This window comes from Olea europaea, unplaced genomic scaffold (genome assembly GCF_002742605.1).
Source record: "Olea europaea var. sylvestris unplaced genomic scaffold, O_europaea_v1 scaffold2498, whole genome shotgun sequence".
NCBI classification, from domain to species: Eukaryota; Viridiplantae; Streptophyta; class Magnoliopsida; order Lamiales; family Oleaceae; genus Olea; species Olea europaea.
This window is the reverse complement of record NW_019243216.1, coordinates 22,161-39,428: the sequence shown is the minus strand read 5'-3', so window position 1 is coordinate 39,428 and position 17,268 is coordinate 22,161. Positions and strand designations below refer to the sequence as shown.

Sequence of the window (17,268 nt, the reverse complement as noted above, 5' to 3'; positions counted from 1 at the left end):
TTTTTGGATGGGGGGGGGGGGGATGGGTGTGGTTGCCGGGTTTAAGGAGTGGCGTGTTTTCGTGGCAAATAGGTTTGGTGGAGTGTTGTTAGTGGTTGTGCACTTTATAATAAAAAAATTATTCGTTATGGGGAGCAATCTACTGTGACATGGAGCAACTTGTACCGCAATTATCTGCTTGTCTTTATGCACCAACCGTCTATTGCCATCTGTACACAAAACGAACACTCCGAGGCACCTCCCAATGTGACAAAAACCGTGTGAGCTTTGTTCCATTTTTTCTATCTTCTGACAAAGTCAAAATATGGCGAATAACTTTTTTATTTTTTGTGTAAAAGGGATTTAAAGGGGTGTAATCTCTATGCATGATAGGGTCTAATGGAGGGGGATTTTGATTTTTTCCCCCTTCTATTTTAAGATTCCTTTATAGTGTTTACCAAGAAAGTTGATTTTGGACAAAATCTTGGAACGTAGTTGAAGGTTTGAAATGGCATGTGTAGAAAGTGTGCTTTGGTGCAAAATCTGTGAGGAGCTGAATTGCCTACTAACTTTGTAGTTAAGTGGAGGGACATTTGTCACGAAACTATTTGTCTTAAGCTGACACGTATTGATCAAAATTTAAAACTTTTTCTACTTAAAAGTACACACACACACACACAGTTACCTTTCAAATTTGAAGGGAAATGATTGGTGTATAAGTAGGGTTTGACAGAACACTTACCGACACCTCACGCTCGGGAGGGTTAATTTTTTGATATTGTTTATTCAGGAGACCCACACCTCACATTTGGGGAGGGGGGTGGGAGGGTTAATTTTTTGACATTGTTTATTCAGTGGGACCCACACTTTTGTGTGTTTTTTGCAGGAAAATTTTTGTACACCAATCGTTTTTGCCACTGAATAAACAATGTCAAAAAATTAACCCACCCACCCCAACCCCCCAAATGTGAGGTGTCGGTAGAAGTTCTGTCAACCTTTCCCTGTACACCAATCATTTCCTGTTCAAATTTTCTCTCCATGTTATTGGTCTAGTTCAATAGCTCTTCCAGTCACCTTGTGCAGATTGTGAACGGGTTGTGAACTTTATGTTTACTTTCCTAATGAATTAAATTATCAGGATTCTCGTGCACCGAAAGAAGCAGAGGGCTTGTTGCTTATCAAGTACTCTAAACCTAACCATCTATAGTGAAATATCTTGTTTCCTAGAATATGATGAAAGTTATATATTGTCCTACTCGCAGTTACCTGTTTTTATCTAAGATTCACATAGTTTATTTGTTAGAATCCAGTTACCTGTGATGAGTTCATTGTTCACTAATGATTGATATCTGGTAATGCCATATAGACAGTGGCGCTTCTTCTGTGAAATGGAAAAAGCTATGGCTTTGATATATGAGAAATGTCATTGATCAGAGTATTTTGCCATCTCATAATATTTTGTGGGCTCTGGTGCATCTATGTTGATTTATGTCGTTATTTATAGTTGCTGTTCGTCCGCAATGATTCACAGCTACCAAGAAACTGAATCGGCATTTATTGCATGCTTATTTTTTGTTTTAATTTTCTCTTGCAGATTAATGGTACTAGTGAACAAAACAATAAGAAGAGGTCAAGAAAGAAGAAGGTGATGATCATTGAATCTTATTAAGTGTACCTCTGTCTTTCAACACGTGGCTATTTTTGTCAATCCAATATTTGACGTCCTTGACCATTTGGAGTTTCAACACATTTCTTGCCTAATTGTTATAATTACCAGCACGTTTCATTGACCATCATCAGCAGACTTGGAATTCCCTATCAAACAATTGAATTTGGCAAGACACTTTCTACCTACACTTCTTTTGGAAGTTGCTCTTAACCTTTGGAAACTCAATTTTATTCAAGCTGGCTATTTATTTTCACTGGGGTACATGGGTGATAGTCGGATAAGGTTTATTATATTATATTGTTTTGTATAAGACAAATATAACGTTACTAAAGGATGATTCTAGAAAATTAGTAATATGGTTATTGACATTGACATTTTAGCAGCTACGTTTTTCTTCACGAGCATTAGTGATTTACCTTGCTCGCTTTGATTTTGCAGACCTTGGCTGAACTTAAAGAAGAGGAGAACCTGCTGCTTAAGGAAAGAAGAGAGTTGAAAATGGTATCCTAATTTCATCTTATTCCTTTAGGGTAATTTTCATACCAGAATATTGGTGTTATAACACCCCTTTCTGGACAGAAAGTAGCAGCCTTCCGCGTGAATTTGGAGAAACAAAGGGATACTAATGAAAGCTTGAAGAGAATGAAGGTGCAATCACCTTGTTTAATTCTTCCTTTGTCCTTTTGTATATTGATTACTTCACTCATTAGTAGATTAATTTGGCGATAATTTGAGAAATATCCAAGCTTCCAAAGGCAAAATGTTGTCCATGAAGGATTCTGAGTTATTACTGTTAAATATATAGCTTGGCTTTCAACTTTCCAGAGGATTTATTTCTTTTTATTCTGGGCCAGGATAAAGTTGGGTTGTAGATGGTTATTTACCTTGCTTTTCTAATATCTGTGGCAAATAAAACCATGGCAAATATTTAATGGTGCTTGAACTGTTGAACTTCTTTTCTGTTTGCTGCAATTGTCTCGTATGTCGCCACTCGGCTTTTTCCGTACATATGTTAAGCCTTTTCTCCTGTCCCTGTTTTGCACTAATGTTGGAAAGTGATGTTTTCTTAACAGATTGAATTGCAACTAGAACCTGATAGAGGAACATTCATGCCTCACGAAACAATATCCTGTCAAATTCAGCAAGAGGTGGCAGTTTTTAATCCTAACCCTCCGATCATGCACTCGATTGTATCAGGCAGTGATGATTTGCTGCAACGCTCTCCATCGAACGGCTGTCAGAATACCCCAGCTGCTTCCAAATCTAAATTTGCGCTTCCTGATCTAAATATTCCCTGTGAGGAGGAATCCAGCTATGAGGTAATTCGTGCTATTTGCAAGTCGAACAATCATACACACGTGAAGTTGTTCTCCAACTGAAGCACGACGAATATAAGAAGGTGACACTTATACTCAATATGGCTAACCTTGTTTTAGGACGACGTATTGTAACTATATAACGTATTTTACCTTCAACACTTTCCAACGGAATGTGGAATGTGAATTGTAGACCTGAAGGTACCTGAGAATAGTTAGGATCTGTTCTTTTTGTTGCTCATGATTTAAGGTGCTGAGCAGTGTAGAGATCCTAACTCACTAGATAGACCAACATTCTCTATTCATAGCTTAATTACCATATATCAACAAAGAGATGCGTGCAAATCTTTGCTCGGGCATCCCGCATCTTAGTTTCCTACATTGACCAGGTCAACCCTCATTCCATCTATTCTATTTTTGGAAATAATTTCCAATTATTTGTTAAACAATCTTGATTCTTGTGCAAGATATATTAGATTAACGTACTTTTATTTCTTGGAGGGAAATCCTACTCGTTGATTCATTTGAAGGGTATGTTTATTTGGTTAGTAAGTAATAGGATCCTTTTCTTGGGATACCTTATCCCCAACTTCACCACAAGATGATTCTATCCCTAGTTGGGATAACATGCTCAACCAGAAAAGGGTTTTTCAATGAAACGGGGAATGAAAGTCTCGTTTCAAGATTTTTATTTTTCCTATACATAGCCCCTATTTGGTGAGGAGTAAAACTAGATTTTATCAAATTTTGATAAAAATTGATGAAATGTACGGTTGAAATTTGTAGATCTCATAAAATACAGGGTTAAATTAATTGTTAACTTTGATTTAGATTGAAATCTGAATTTTAATTTCTATCAAATAGAGGCATAATAGTACTTACCTTAGGTGTACTAGTTTGTGCTCGGGAGGGGTTTGGGACGAAGCAAGGACACGATTTTAAAAACGATGGCTCCATGCAAGATACAATAGTACTAGAATCTTGCTTAGTTAACAATCATACCTTTTCTTCTTTTTTTCGAAAAATCATAATTAATACTGCATTTTGAAAATAATTAATTACTTTCCAAAATATTCTTCAAGTTGGTGCATGTTTAGGTGATGTTTAAATTATAATTTAAATAATTATAAGCTATGAGTCTAACGAAATATGTAAATATATAATGAGCGTGTTATACCAAATGAGAAGTGTTTCCAATCAACAACTGAATATGATGTAGAGATGTCGGAACACTAAAGCCAAAACAATGGAAGATTATGGACCCAGCGTAGCACGGGCCATATTGACCAAAGGTGATCCAATTCAGACCTCCTCAAAATTGAGTCGCGGGGACCTGACGTAGAGTAATTAAATCAATATTCAAGACTTAACTAAGGTTATCAATTAATTTCAAGACTTCACTAAGGTTTTCAATTAATTGTCAATGTCAAGACTTCAAATTATCAAGTCATCTCTTTAAAGTTGGAGAGATGCCATTCATATTAGTTGTGATGATGATTAGTACTTCTACACCAGTGGTTCAATGTGAAATACCTTAAAACTGGTCAGCTTGATCCAATATTGATTAGTCGAGCAATCAAAAATCTTAAACCCAAACTATACTGTAAAATCTTAAATCGAAATGATACGTTACGGGATGAGATAGGGAAGCAGGGCCACGATTTCTGGCTCATCTGAGTGATGGTGGCCGGGGTGAGTTTGGCTTCAATTGACTCCAAAGATGCCGTAGTTAGGGAAGTAGGGACTACAAGTGCTGAAATTGTTCAGTCAGTGAACAAGATAAAGATTCTTGACCGTCGATATGATAAGAGAAGTTTAATTATGATTCTTTCAGACATAAGTAAGACTCTAATTATGATTCTTTCAGACATAAGTAAGACTCTTATCACGTTAATAGTGTGAAATTTTTACAGCCTGTTTGGGAGGAATTTTTTATCCAAAAAAATTGATTTTTTGACTGTTATTTCACTATTTCAGCCGTAATTTTTGACTTCTTCTCTCACATGGGGACTCCACTTTTCTTCTAACGGTCAAAAAATCAATTCTCAAAATTCATCCCAAACAGGACCTTAATAACTAGACCTGCTAAAACTTAAATTAGAAAGAACAAAGTTATTTTAACAATGATTGTTAACAATTCACGTATTGTCAAAATTTATTTAGTTAATTTAAAATATAGTTTTTAAAATGGATGACATAGATTTTGTCAACAAAAATTGTTCATGTAGCATTGTTCAATCAGAAATCATCCCTGCAATTCTGCACCATTAATTAATATACTACTCATTACTCTCTAGAGCAGAGTCTAGTCTGTACAATCGGTGTCACAGTCTCAGTCAGAACTCAAGGAGATGAAGAGTATCAAACTGAACAAAAGTTAAAACTGTGCCAATCAGCATCCCTACAAAAAAAGGCTAAACCCCATAAACCCTCTCTTTTTACGGGGCGGGGGATCTTTGCAGAATTCCAAATCTTTTTTACTGCAACTGTCTATATATTGATTTAGAATCTGTATCCAAGCTGAAAATCCAATCTCACGAGTACAATATCGCGGATCAAATGCTGCCAACATATGACCCCAACGCCCCAAATTTCTGAATGCAGAATCCGCCTGGATTGCTTCATAATCTAGTTGCTTTAGATGGTACTGTGAGCTGAGTCGAGGAATCGAAAGAATTGATCATGTAGCCGAACTTTAATTTACAAAGAAGGAAATGCATACACAATCCAAACGATTTATGTCACTGCTGATAATTTCGAGTTGCTTGAGATTGAACCATGAGACGTGGAATCAAAAGGTTGAACCCAAATTTTCAAAAAATAAAATTTATCCTTGTGAATTTTGTATGCTGATATACCATGTTCTCGTTTCAGCTTCCTGTATTAATGCTAGTACAGGAATTCAACTAAATAGAATTATAGAAAGAGTGCAAGAATTACTTACGAAGTGTGAAAGTAAGAGAAATTTAAGAAACACAGAAAAAGTTTTGTCAACTTAAGTAGAAAGCATAAGCAAGGTGTAACTACATACACTACCAGAAGCTTACAGACTTTAAGATTGTCCTTAAAACATCCGAAAGTTAGAAATCAGATGAAACAAAAACCTACTAACTGGAAAGTTACATTTATGTTACTTATAAGCACAGCCAACATGTGTTATCGTCATATTAAATTAACCATCATTGATGGCACCCTGCTCTCACTAACACTCCCACCAAGCTTCAAATCAAGCTCAAGATTAACGCCTGCAGATACATTGTCAGCCACAGGATTTAAACTGAACAGATGAGCAGCAGAAGTAACAACTGAGCATTTTCTTCTTTCATCTTGTGATTTCTTGCCTTTTCGCCCATTTTTCACCTCAGATGATGATGAATTTGATGAAGAAATAGGCAGTACGGGAGGAATTTCAAAGTTGGTGCGAGCTTTGGATCCTCTCAGCTTTCTTGCTGCTGCATCATAAGCCCGAGCAGCCTCCTCCGCCGTGTCAAAAGTACCTAACCAATGGCGGCACCGCCCTACACGATCACGTATCTCGGCTGACCACCGCCCCCACGGCCTCTTCCTTACACCCCTATAACTTTTTTGCACTCCAACACCATCCACATTCCTTTCATCCCCTTCTGCTTTCAACGTTTTCCGCCGCAGAATTTCGGATTGTTTACTTTCTTTACCATTCTTGATTGTACTGTTTATATTACCGCCTCCAAAAAGAACATGTTCTCCAACAATGGCGGCAATTCCTTCAAGAACATGAGGGTTTTGTTCTCTCTCGTTAACAAAGTCATCAGATATGGGATTATGGATTTCCGGGACAACTAGTTTGGGATCTGAAATTGGAGAGAACGGGGCAACAGGCCATTGATGTAGCAAAGAAAATGTTTCCCCTGGTTGATGTTTAGGGAAGAACGGGCAGCTGTTTAACATCGGGAAATTAGGGTTCATTGGAGAATTTCAAGAGGAAAGGATTAATTCAGTCCCACAATTTAAAGAGTGGAAAACGGATTGTAATATAGATTTTATGGAAAATTAATTAGATAATGCTGTCAAATTGGACAGGACAACAATCTGTCATGAATATTTATATTTACTTTACATGCACGTCGTTGCTTGGCAGAGAGATATACTTCAATTATTCAGCACCTGTTTATCTTCCATTAAATCAAAATTCTTTTCTCTCAAACTCATTTTTAATTACATATTTACACAATAAAAAAATTTTACATTTAAATTTAAAAATTTTCCTTCTGTTTAATCACACATTTTTTAAAAAATTATTGTTTTAAAATTAATTTTCTCAAGAAAAAAAAAACTATTTCTAATGAAACACAAACAGAAACTTATGCTTGCTTGCTTCTTTTATTTCAAATTATGTTCAAAAGAATTTTATATTCATTTCAACTTATTGTTTCGTTATCTTGAAATATTTTAAAATAATTGCGAAAAATAATTTCCTAAAACACGTGTGATTAAAAACTAATTTTTTTTTTTTTATAAATTTATGTGAAAAATTATTTTATAGAAATCATATGTATTTAAAAATAAGTTTGAATAAATTGTCTTGAAAAAGAATAAAAAAAAAATTAAGGGCAATAACAAGTCCATTTACAACCTTCAAAAAGAACAAGTTGATTCTCAACCTTCTATTGTAATTACGTGTTCGATAAATATCATCTATTTTTTTCATTAAATCGTCACGTGATTGTTAAGAAAATGTGCATCACTTCAAATTGGACACTAGTTCGGTCTAGAAACAAAATTTAGATTTATAAAGTTAGATACGTAGACCACATTATAATATAATGCTGGTAAAATAAATTTAGGGGATCGATTAAATATGAAAGTTACACAAACGTATAAAGTCTTGAATATTGTTCTCAATAAATTCGACTCTTTATAGTGAAATCAAGGTCTTTATATCGTATCATATCAGCATTAAGCTCAAAGCTCAACTGAGCAATCAAATTTTGGGGTCTGTGTTTTCAAACAAATCACAATCTGCATCAACATATTACTAGATAAATTTCATATCAATTAAATATGAAAATTATAATCAACAAATCAGATATTATGATTCCTTTCAATAAGATTAGTACTATAGAGAACTAACTTCATAAAGCATTAACTGTGGCTTTATAGCAGAGTGATTAGATGACTTGTAATGTTGCAAAAACGTCATAGTGGCGTCAAGGAGAAAAGGCTGTTTGACTGAACGGCTATGATTACTCGCATTAACCGGAGAGAGGTTCCTGTGCTTTACAGAGCATCAATATACCCGTGTGCTCCCATTTAAGAATCCAGAATGCAAATTAGGGTTTTCTGTTTTGCTTGCATAATGGGGTGATTAATGCAAGCATGGGGGAGATGAAGGGTTTTGATCACATCAATCAATGGGTTGGCAAAATCTGTGGTTAAGAGTGTTGATCTTGACTATGTAATCTTTTGTGGTGCAGTAAAAGGGACCTTTTGATTGTTACCTTTGCTTGTAATGTGTGTTAAGTGTCATTCCCAAGTCACGTGACAATCAGTTAAATAGAAACGAAGTAAGAGGTCATGAAAGGTTCACGCTCTATGTCACATTGGTCCCCCACACTTTTTCAAAGTGTTTTGAGTCATCGGACGAGGTGGTTAGGCACCTCATTCACAGTAGTTATCTAACAACGTAGTTGTTTAAATATGCGGATAGCATACATGTGGATGAGAGAATAGTAGTGATCTGTTAGCCACACGGCATCGTCTGAATTTGAGGTCAACATTGTGTAGGAAGAGAAAAGGTAAATATGGTTCCAATTATGTGCTTATAAGTCACTCAAATTAATTAACTGCAAGTTATCTTAACCAATACTGCCAGTCAGTTTCTGTCTGAACGCAATGTTTAAAAAACTAAATGGTCTGGTCTTGGCTTGTTTTGGACAAAGTTGAGGGTGGTAAGAAAAATGAATTCTTCCTAACCTTATATTTTAAGAAACATTTGCCAGGAATCAAATAGAATGTCTGTCTATGAACACCTACTACACTGATCCCACACTAAAAAGTTTAACAAAAAGATATTTTCCCTAGAAAGAATCATTCTTTGAACTGAGGGACCATTTCTTGTTTTGCTTGAAGCAATGGAGTGTACGGCTTTGGGGTTTGAAAAGAGAAAATTCCAATAATAATAAAGACAAACAAATTTTTTAGAGTAACAATGAAAATTGCGTTTAAGTCGGATCATATATATTAATCTACATTAGAGATTATCACTCATTTATATAATATATAATGTGTCATGACTTGTTTGCTTAAATTTTATCAATCTTTCAACGGGTCAAATTTCAATTTTAATCTTATATTTCATGAGACATCACAATTTTTTATAAACTTTTAAAAATATATATTTTATTAACTTTTATCAAAGTCTGTTGATTTTTTTCTAAAAAATTGCCAAGTAACCCCTAAACGATAATGCTTTGTTAAATATATGAATATGAGATCCACCAATTGAGAACTTTTGATTTTCTTATAATGGAGTAATTGGTTCGATCGATAATCATGAAATGAAACCAAAACAAAACAAATTGAATTGTTTCGATTTGGTATACTTCATGGCCCAAATTAAAATTTCTAAATTGTTAATGCAAATTACAGTATAAACTTTCGTCACCAAAATTAGTACACTCATAAAAAAAAAACGATGAACCTATTTTAATGCAAACGAAAAATTTCATCTTCGTACAAAATATTGTTTGCTAAAATCATTTAGCAGATCATAAAATAAATATAATTGATTATTTAATTAGAACGAATTCTCAAGTAGAATCGAATCAAATTCCGGTTTGTGGGACCTGTCCTCCTATTGTGAGTGTAGGTAAAAGATTCAATAAAAATGTGTGGGTAAATGTCGCAGTGTCCTTTCCTAAGGATAAATATATATGTACCGAAAATTGGTTACCGAATTGATGCCTTACTCTCACATGCGCGTGAGCCCCGCGTGCATTTAAAAATTCCTGCTCGTGGGACTGGTCCTCCTATTGTGAGTGTAGATAAAATATTCGATAAAAATGTGTAGGTAAATGTAGTATTGTACATTTCTTAACGGGCCAAAACAAGCACGTAATTCAGATAAAAAGAGCTACAATGTCAAATGAAAGAATAACAAATTGAGTGGATAATTAACTTTAAGGATTACTGTCTGCATTTTAGTATTGCATGTGTCGGTGGGACTCTAGTCTTGATCGAGTTTCAAGAATACTTCATTGGAAATGTAAACTTTTAGTTCCTACAAGACACTTATACGTATGGTATCTGGCAAATTTGGAATTTCCTCTTTTTGATTTAATGATGTGGCCGTGCTCTTATTGAATACTCTTCAACTTCCTTTTTCTTCCTTAATATGTATTTTCAGATTTGATTTTCTGTCCACAATGGACCGAAAAATTTATCATTGTTGACGTGGTAAGAAAATCTTACATACGATTCTCTACAACGGACATTCCTTTAAAAAACCAGATTATTCTATTTGTCACATCAACGTTGAAATTTTTTTATCCTATCTACTAATAACGATTGGTATTGTTAAAGAAGCGTCATGGAACTTAGGATCCCAAATAGAGGTGTAAGAAGTGGTGAATAAGTAAAGCACTTTCTACTTTTTACTCTCTTTAAAATCTTTTATAGAAAAAGCAAAAGATCAAATCACCCGATGGCCCTATCGAACCCTTATGTCATCAAATTAATCCAGCGTAATTCATTTGATACCACCAAATTGTATGTTATGCCTACTCAAAAACTATATGAGAGGTTTTTCATTCATGTTACTTTGTTTGCTTCAACTTGATTTCGTTAGAACATAGACGTACCTAAGGCATGATCTGGAATTGCTTTTAGAGCATCAACTTCTGCTTTTCAAACAAGCATGATTATTTTTTGTGTTTGGTAAGTTTTGATTATGAACTAATCTGCCCTATTTGACAACAATGTTTAAGAAATAATAAAATCAGAGATTTTCCATTTTTATTTTTTTTATTTATCCAATTATCCAACATCTTTTTTTTTTTTTAATCATCGAATTGTTATTATTCTACGTTTATTGGTACTCCATTCTATAATTATATAGTCCCATCCATCATTCACGTTGAAAATCTTTTAACTTAGCCATTAACCTCTCATTCATTTTCTAATTCTAAAAATTTTGGGATCCAATAAATATGTTCTCCAATTTTATAAAATTCATTTTGTTTTCAATTTTCAACCATAATTTTATGTGATCCACGGCTTTTATCAACTTTTCATCACACATTTATCATTCTGGTCAAAATCTACTATAATTCTAATTTGGAAACATACAACAATTCTAAAACAAAGGTTTACCTAACAAAGTTATATCTTTAATTTTACTTTTTATTAAAAACTGGAATAAATAAGTAACAGAGTGAAATAGTCCAGAACACATACAAGAGGAGATCAGTGGATTGCAAGAGCCAATAGCATGAAGACAATAAATAACCTATATTATCATCATTAAGTCAAAAGAGCATACGAACTGAAGTAAAATCTTGAAAGGAATATGAAAGCCACATACTCTGATAAGCAGGCAAATGGTTCATTAATTTTATTGAAAAATAGTCTGCAAGGATTTTATATTTATCACTTATAAGCTTGGAGCCCCAATTCAGATGGGGAAAGGTTCAAGAATCCTTGAATTTGACATCTAATTTGTGCTAGCCTGATCAAGAACAGGGATACGATCAATCAAGATCTCAACGGCCTGGTCTATTTCCTGAGTCGATATGATCAGTGGTGGCACAATTCTAACAACATTTCCTTTTCCTGCAGTCAAGATAAGAAGACCCGACTGTTGGCATGCATCGACCAATGGGGAGGCAGATACATCGAGCTCTATGCCGATAATCAGTCCTGAACCTCGTACTTCTTTCACATGCAAATTTCCTCCCAACTTTTTAACTAACAGTTCTCTGAAATATTGACCTTTCTCTGAGACACTAGCTAAAAAGCCTGGACTTGAAATTTTATCCAACACAGCAATTGCAGCACTACAAACAAGAGGGCCACCTGCGAAAGTGCTACCATGATCTCCAAAATTTATTGCAGGAGCCACCTTTTCGGTTACCAGCACGGCACCAATAGGTAGACCTCCGGCTAGAGGCTTTGCGAGAGTCATTATATCTGGGTATACACCATAAGCTTCATGGGCCCAAAGAAAACCGCTTCGGCCTAAGCCACATTGTACCTGTGGACAGAGGCATAAAAAAACCCGTTCGGTAAAATATGATCAAACATATGCCAGAATTTGAACAAAGCAACAACCAAGCAGAACTTATAGTTGTTTTAATCAATGTCGATGACACGTTATGACACTACTTTGGCCGTGTTATATTTTTCCAAAATTCTGATTTCTGTACAGTTTCATACAAATGCATCAGCTAAAAGGAAAATGGAGAATCTTCAGCCAAAAGACAGCCTAGCAACATAATGCTTGTAACAGAAATAGTTTAGCAACAAAATTGACTCAAAATGCACATTATCAATTCTCTTACTGGGCATTTATTATGCAGTATACAAATCATGCTGTACCAATTTGAAAAGAAAAATGCAATGTGTAAATCTGAGAGTTAAGATTGTTTAATATGCACGTATACAACCATAGTACTTTCAAAATTTAGCGACAGAAAAAGAAAGGAAAAGAAATTTTTTGAATGTACTCATATTTGTTTGTCCACTACATAATCTCATGGGGAAATCCAAGCTGGAAACATGCAATCACATTGTAATGACCCCCACATCCTTTAAGGATGACTATTCCAATCTACAAAAAAGAACCATACCCAGATATGCTAATAGGAAAAGAACGAGAGCAAAAAGGCCCAGTTTGAATAAAAAGCTTCACTTTTTATAATGACCTCCACAGCCTTTAAGGATGACTATTCCAATCTACAAAAAAAACCATACCCAGATATGCTAATATGAAAAGAACGAGAGCAAAAAGGCCAAGTTTGAATAAAAAGCTTCACTTTTTTGTTCCAGATAGGAACTCCTTATTTCATTCCCCACATAAGGACCATTATAAGATGCATAAAAAGTAAATTACTTCTCGTTGAAAAAGCCAAAAGCATTCTCATCATCAGATATAGATGTCTCTAATCACCTGGTTAATCATATATTTCTCCATTCAAACATACAGATTTCCTCGAAGTTATTGCTGAATGTAGATGTTTAATTGTTGTAGTCAATAGACAATCTACACTAAAACAGTTTCTCACCCATAATTTAAGAATTACGTCCAGAAAACTTCTTTCCTCTTGATGTGCATTTTATCAGTTGATTTCTTTCACAAGAAATATATGGATAAGTAGATAACACATCTAGGCGTCCCGTATTAATATACTATATCTGACAAATGAAATTTCTCTTGATTCTATCCCATTTTGAGGGTTGACCAAGGTGCTCCATTACATGAGTTTTTAACTAAAATTTGGATCTTGGGGCTTGCCTTGCTCAAGATCTGAACAAATAAAGGTAGGGGCGCCAAAAAGCATCCCAGCAACTTTATTCTTCGAAAACCTTTGCTTTGCATGTAGGTACTACCTACTCATCCAGACAATTGCTATCAATAATTTTAAATTCTTCCTACAGAGAAACCTGTTTCGTTCTATATGCATACCATACCTTCCTTTTCACATAAAAATGTTATTTACTTGTTAATAATTAATATCCACAAAGAGTAATAATATTTTCTGCATAAGTAGGTTACCTCGTCAAAAATAAGAAGAGAACCGGTATTATCACAGGCAGTGCGCAGTGATTGCAAGAACTCCTTTGTTGCACTATATATACCACCTTCTCCTTGAATGGGTTCAACAAATACTGCAGCAATTTCCCCACTCTGAATAATTTCAGTAGAAGCTTGGATATTACCATATTCTAAGAATGTCACTCCAGGCATAACAGGCTCAAAAGGTGATCTGTAATTCTCTTTGCTTGTCAATGCAAGAGCACCCATGGTTCTACCATGGAAGCAATTTGTGAAGGCAATGAACTTCATTGGTGGCTGCTTCTCATCTGGATGTGAATATCTTTGGAACTTCCGGGAAAACTTAATAGCAGCTTCATTTGCCTCGGTTCCAGAGTTGGAAAAAAACACACGATCAGCAAAAGAGCAAGCAACCAGACGTTTTGCAAGCTCCACCTGCAAAAACAGACTTTAATCAATATATATCCGCTAATGTGACAACACAAACTATATCATTTCACTTTTGCAATGCAAATTATCAGCTCGTACATATAAAATTGGGGGAGAAAAGTCAATTTAATACTAAATTTATCTTCTATTGATCTTGGATACACGCATTCCACAAAATTATCTCCTTCACTCTAAGGTCACATTTGGTGCAACGGAGTAGACGACATAAAAATTTAGAATAAATTATAATATATATTACTTGGTAGATGGTCTTATGGTAGATAAATGTGGATAATAATCTTTGAATTTTCATTAAAAGAATGTCACTATCTGTTTTTGTTATCAGGCCTAAACCCACCTTCAGCCTTCGTATTATGCTATATGATTAATAGTGCAAATGACTATCTTTTGAATGAAAAATTAAAGAATACTATCCACCTTAAACCATCAACATGGTACTATCCATTATACAATTGAACTACTGCGTGCAAGAAATCATTTTTTAAGTCCCTTCCAAAGAAAAGTACTACCATTTTTTGCATGAAACTCAATCCATCAATTTAACATTTCAAATGGTCTCCATTCATTAATTCACAAGAATAATCTTTCTCAATCTTCATATTAAGAAACTCATGAAAATCAATTTAATTTATCCTAACGTGCATTCAGGTCCATTTCACTTGAAAATTTTCAATTATTTATCATTACAATCACAAAAGATCCACAAATTCCAAAACCACACCCGTCAATTCTCGAGCAAAGCCCAAATTTTCCAGAAAATAGCTCTATAAATCTTACGATGAGAAGAATCCGACAAAAATTTAATCTTAAACTCTATACCAAATTAGTTTGCTTTCGCGAGCCTCTACTATATCACGCTAAATTATCCAAAGAGCAAGAAGAATAAACCCTCAAAAACAATTCATCTAGACCTCACTCACAAAAAATTCTTGGAAATTAGCATAACGTTCAAGAAATAATAAACAAAAAAAATCCATCAAAATTTAAGACTTTCAATGCTAAAACGTAAAAACACAAAAAAACAAAGGAAAAATTAGGAAAAAGAACTTTTTACCTGTGGAATGGAATAGTATATATTACTGACATGCGTGAGTACATTAGCTTGCTCCGTAACTGCCCGCACCCAATCGGGGTCCCCATGACCAAGAGCATTGACAGCAATACCAGATGTCAAGTCCAGATATTCTTGCCCATCAACATCGTACACTTTACAGCCCTTCCCACTGGCCAACACCACTGGTGCCCTTGCATAGGTGCCCACCACAAATTTCTTCTCGTCAGCGATTACTTCTGAAGTCTTCTTTGGGTTCTCATTAAGTAATGGTTTCGGATTGGAATGCACGCCCACTTCGAGAGATGCTGTTGTCACGAAATAATTGGTGGGCCGAAGATTATTAGAGTGGCTGACAGTGGTGGAGGTAAAGAGTGGAGTTTTGAGAGAAAAAAGAGTTGAGCAACTCATTGTTTTGCAGAAAAAGACACTGAGATTTCTTAGGATAATTTGGTCAGGGAGGATGGAAGAATTGGCGGCCCTGCTATGACCGGGGGGAACCTAGAAAAGTAAGTTAAGGGGGATGGAATTGTAAAAAAGAGAATGTAAAAAAATTCATATTATGACAGAAAAGTAGATAGATTATATTCAGCAAGTAATTCAACACATTAAACATTAAAGTTACATCAAATCATCTCTGTGAAAAATAAAAAATCACTTCAGCTGATGTAAATGTTGTCTCAATTACACTAACGAAGTTGGATAATTGATGGGAACCCTAGTATAGATATTATATAATTTATTTTCCAAATTAGATACTTATTTTTAGTGTTCTACGTCAATAATGTATTAGCCCATTCCAATAACCACAGTTGCCTGATGATACACAAATATTTGAGTTTGGCTCTGTAAACAACAACCCTATAAATTCAATTATTTCTGCAAACGGCTATTTTGGATGATACATGTTCCACCCCTCCAGACAGATTCATTGAACTTAATTTATAAATTGTAGAATATTATATAATATCCAGCAGTTCAACCCCAGACACCTGAGTATCCTATGTATTAACATATCTCATATTATCATCCTTAACATGCAAAATGAGTCTAGATATTTTATCAATTCCTTGGACCACAGGAAGAATTTTTCATTTTTCTAATCAATGAAGTTTATTCATTCAAAGTGATGGTTCCTCCAAAATACGGGAAACAATTTAAGAATTCTATCAACTACAGTCACCTTATCCATCTCTCAGTTCAAAGTCATAATTAAATTTACCTTAAAGAAAATTCAATAGAATTGTATAGCTCACTCAAAGGAAAGAAAAAATATCCTAAAAATTGCATCAACATTCTAACAATAACTATACTAATCCAAACCCCACAAAAAATAAAATCTTATATAGTATAAAATACGTGACATTGTAAGCATACAAATTTCAAAGTAAAACCTTGAACGAATTTTCAAGTCTGGATCAAGGTCATTAACCATAATTAATCAAAGTTTTAATTACAGCAACATTGTGAAATCAGCAAAGAAAAAATCTAAGGAATAAAATGAAAATACAAACTTGTAAGGGAACATTCCCAGCAAAAGATTAATTGAAGCAAAATAACTAAACCCAAAAGAGCTCAAGAATAAAGTAGCAGTTACTTATGTAAATTGCAGAAAAAATAGATAAATAATGATTACCTCAGAACTCAAATGCTGCGGCAGCGTGGCTGGAGCTGGAAGACGTCTAGAAGGAAACCACAAGTCAGCGCCGGCGGTCTTTGGTTAAAAAGAAATCGGCGACGGGTTTGGGTCTGCTCCGACAGAAACCATATATTTTATTTTTCCAATTGGCAAATAAAATGCTATGCACTCTGGCTAGTCCTGTGATCTGTCTGTAGAAGGAAATTCGTGGAGAAAAAGACGGCGGCGTACCTCAAATGTTGAACTTTGTAATACCCATGTTTCGCCGAGGAAATGGTGGCTAATGGCTGCCCCACCCAGTTACTTTTCCACAGTCCGACCAAAATTTTCGTAATTAAAAAAAAAAATGTAAACAAAATTGTTATGGTCGAAAATACCCCCCTCATTTGCAAACCAAGAGAAGAGAAATAGAGA

The 17,268-nt window shown here is 34.8% G+C and overlaps 3 protein-coding genes across 4 annotated transcripts in view; 1 reads left to right on the top strand and 2 right to left on the bottom strand.

The window, feature by feature from the left end:
* Positions 1 to 3,455, top strand: part of LOC111382435 — a 5,218-nt gene extending 1,763 nt beyond the window's left edge. Inside the window, exons 2-5 of the mRNA XM_023006413.1 lie at positions 1,574 to 1,624; positions 2,087 to 2,149; positions 2,228 to 2,296; positions 2,722 to 3,455. Coding sequence (XP_022862181.1) covers positions 1,574 to 1,624; positions 2,087 to 2,149; positions 2,228 to 2,296; positions 2,722 to 3,027 — 489 coding nt within the window. The 3' untranslated portion in view covers positions 3,028 to 3,455. The remainder of the gene's footprint in view (positions 1 to 1,573; positions 1,625 to 2,086; positions 2,150 to 2,227; positions 2,297 to 2,721) is intronic.
* A 2,527-nt stretch (positions 3,456 to 5,982) lies between these two features.
* Positions 5,983 to 6,929, bottom strand: LOC111382437 (ethylene-responsive transcription factor ERF084-like). Its single transcript, XM_023006415.1, has one exon. The coding sequence runs from the start codon at positions 6,907 to 6,909 to the stop codon at positions 6,127 to 6,129; it is 783 nt and encodes a 260-aa protein (XP_022862183.1). The 5' UTR covers positions 6,910 to 6,929; the 3' UTR covers positions 5,983 to 6,126.
* A 4,569-nt stretch (positions 6,930 to 11,498) lies between these two features.
* LOC111382433 (acetylornithine aminotransferase, chloroplastic/mitochondrial-like) lies at positions 11,499 to 17,186 on the bottom strand. 2 transcript variants are annotated; one of them, XM_023006409.1, is made up of 5 exons: positions 17,086 to 17,186; positions 16,852 to 16,964; positions 15,219 to 15,716; positions 13,715 to 14,149; positions 11,499 to 12,193 (listed from the first exon to the last, which is right to left on the bottom strand). In XM_023006409.1, the coding sequence occupies exons 3-5, from the start codon at positions 15,624 to 15,626 to the stop codon at positions 11,654 to 11,656; spliced, it is 1,383 nt and encodes a 460-aa protein (XP_022862177.1). In that variant the 5' UTR covers positions 15,627 to 15,716; positions 16,852 to 16,964; positions 17,086 to 17,186; the 3' UTR covers positions 11,499 to 11,653. The 2 variants fall into 2 exon arrangements, with proteins under 2 accessions (XP_022862177.1, XP_022862176.1); XM_023006408.1 differs by having other exon boundaries at positions 16,852 to 17,164.
* Between the last annotated feature and the right edge of the window lie 82 nt (positions 17,187 to 17,268).

Coding starts and splice junctions, on each gene's coding strand:
- LOC111382437 (XM_023006415.1), bottom strand. CDS start 6,909: ATGAACCCTAATTTCCCGATGTTAAACAGCTGCCCGTTCTTCCCTAAA.
- LOC111382433 (XM_023006409.1), bottom strand. CDS start 15,626: ATGAGTTGCTCAACTCTTTTTTCTCTCAAAACTCCACTCTTTACCTCC. Junction 14,150..15,218: donor TATACTATTCCATTCCACAG/GTAAAAAGTTCT, acceptor CTGTTTTTGCAG/GTGGAGCTTGCAAAACGTCT. Junction 12,194..13,714: donor CTCTTCTTATTTTTGACGAG/GTAACCTACTTA, acceptor CTCTGTCCACAG/GTACAATGTGGCTTAGGCCG.